General features: G+C 37.9%; 1 protein-coding gene across 1 annotated transcript; it reads left to right on the top strand.

The window, feature by feature from the left end:
* The first annotated feature begins 1422 nt into the window (after positions 1 to 1422).
* LOC103641295 (uncharacterized) lies at positions 1423 to 2420 on the top strand. Its single transcript, XM_035964183.1, has 3 exons — positions 1423 to 1616; positions 1726 to 1856; positions 2202 to 2420. Exons 1-3 carry the CDS (start codon positions 1427 to 1429, stop codon positions 2331 to 2333), a joined length of 453 nt encoding a protein of 150 aa, XP_035820076.1. The 5' UTR covers positions 1423 to 1426; the 3' UTR covers positions 2334 to 2420.
* The last annotated feature ends 253 nt before the right edge of the window (positions 2421 to 2673 follow it).

The following is a 2673-nucleotide window of genomic DNA, read 5'->3' as shown; positions in this document are numbered from 1 at the left end:
ATTTCCTTAGTATTGTGTAATTCTAGTATCCAACAAAATGATTTAGAAAGTTAGCAGATTGCTTCTATCCTTATATTTGTTCTAAGTGTCTCGCAATGAAGAATCTAAAGTTATTTGTCTTTCGATGAATGCTTGATCTTAAAAGAGTATAGAACTTGAATAAAATCTACTACTTGCTGTTTGGGACTGCATGACCAGTTTTAGTTATGCAGCTAGTTCAATGAAGTAAACCATGTTTTCTGTAGCAATTTTATATAGGAAAGTTGTAGATAACTTCTTTATCTTACTTGTGTAAAAATTTCAAGATCATAGGTTTAGTAGTTTAGGAGTTATGAGTTTTCCAAGTCCAGTTTCAGAATCTATTCAAATTCTGTACAGGTTTCGAAAATTGGATTGTTTGGCTAAGTTAAAATGAGAATAAGTCATTAGCAATTATAGGAGAATTGTAGTACTTTCCTTAAGCTTTCCAACAAATTTTGGATCACCCTTTGTGGTGATCTATAAATTAAGTTACAGCTGTTTGAGTTAGGATCTCTGAATCTGTCCCAATTTGGACAGCAGAGTTTTTCTCATGTTTTCTGACCTTTATATACATTGAATCACCTTGAGATGTTTATAAATGAATTGTAGACAATTCTATTAGCTTTCTAAAAAGTCTAGGATCACCTGATTTGGATTTCTGAAACTCTAGTTATAAATTTTTGAAATAAAGAGCCGAATTCTGTCCAAATGTGGACAGAATTAAAGTTTAGCACTGTTTGACCTTTTAAACTGTCGAATCAGGTTGTGATCATAATATAATAGTTATAGAGGACTTTCTAAGATTTCCAGAAAGTCCTAGTTTACTATTTTTGGATGCCTATTTTGTGAGTTATGAACTAAACAAATAGTTACTGTTCTGCTGTCCAAATTCAGCAAGTATTTAAATGACTGTTAATTTGCTCTTGTTTCTTTGGCCTCCTTGACTCTAGCAGTTCAGTTGGTTTTCTGATTTGTGCAGTATCAGTACAAAGACGATATCAAGTATGAAGAGGTTAGTGCGACTGCAATTCTCTTGGGTGGTTCATCAGTTTCCAACAAGGATTCCTTTTTTGATTCCAGCGGTGTAGTATGCCAGTTTTTCCTAACATATTTCTGCGCGATTTTTTTTGGGCAGGACTTCTTCGTGAATTCACGCGGAAGCAAGCTCTTCACTTGCAGGTGGACACCGAGGAAATCGGAGTGCAAAGCTTTGATCTTTATCTGCCACGGTAGTGACATCTCCTTACACTCACTTCCTCCCTTGGCTATGGTTTGTTTGAGAACTAACGAGCCGATCTTTCTTCCGTGGCTCAATTTTGCTAGGATACGGAGCCGAGTGCAGCATATCCATGGGAGGTAAACCTTCAAGTTTCACTTCCATGTTCTTTCCATCAGTGATGAACTCATGGCATCGATTGCATACTCACAAACTTCCATAAAAAATACAGACACGACCGCTCGATTAGTACACCATGGATACGTTGGTCACGGAATCGACCACGAGGGCCACGACAAATCTTCAGGCTCGAAAGGCTACCTGTCGAGCTTCGGCGACGTCGTCAGAGACTGCTCGGACCATTTCAAGAGTGTCTGTGGTGAGAACGAAGCTGTGGATTCCAGTAGCTATATATGTACGCAAACCATAGCCCGGCATGGGATCTCTCCATTTTTTAGTTGTTAACCATGACCACTGCATTTCCACAGAGAAACAGGAGAACAGGCTGAAGAAAAGGTTCCTCTACGGCTTCTCCATGGGAGGAACCGTGGTGCTTCAGCTCCACAGGAAGGATCCTCTCTACTGGGACGGTGCCGTGCTGCTTGCCCCAATGTGCAAGGTCAGATCCTTAAATGTTGATCTCAATCTGTTGTGCTTGTACTGGCATGAGCATTTGATCACTGGGACTGCGCAATCAATAATTTTCGTGAATGTATACAGTAAACACCGATGCGATGATAGGAACATTGTTGTTCACCAGTTATAATCTTGTGCCTTGTTTTTGTGGGTTCAACATCCACTGAGATCTTTACAAATAAACTTGATAGGCCACATTTTGCAATTAACCATGAAGATCTGACACTGTTATTTCCAAATATGTACTATGGTCAGTAATTTCTTCTACTTCTTTAAAACTGAGTATTCTGTCTTGTGGATTTATTTCAGGGTTATTGTATATTAACAGCCAACAGTAGTGTCGAAGGAGCACAAGATGAGGTGTGAGCACAAAGTGGCCAGCAAGAATGGAGTCATGGAACATGGGCAGGAGGGGTGCGGCAGCGGCAACCGATGTATCCCTTGGACAATCTGGTTTTGACATGATGCAAATCAATCTGCTGTACATTGTATTCTGCACTTGCACAGATTGTTTGGCTAATTACAAGATTATCTCAATGTTTTGGTTTGGATTTAGAGTACAGTTATGTATGAAATATTTATTGGTACTCATCTATATTATATTAATTATATTATTATTAAATATATGTGTGTATTTCTCTTTCAAATTATTATAATGTGGTATCTCAAATGAATATAAATTGAAGAATATATTGTTATTTAAGTCAATTTGTTTAAATCTTATTCAGACGGTTCTAAAAATGTCCCATATCGGTCCTCTAAATAAGACGATTTCCAAAACGTCCAATATCAGTCACCAA

Source organism: Zea mays, chromosome 1 (assembly GCF_902167145.1).
Source record: "Zea mays cultivar B73 chromosome 1, Zm-B73-REFERENCE-NAM-5.0, whole genome shotgun sequence".
Lineage (NCBI taxonomy): Eukaryota > Viridiplantae > Streptophyta > Magnoliopsida > Poales > Poaceae > Zea > Zea mays.
This window is presented reverse-complemented; position numbering and strand designations above follow the sequence as displayed.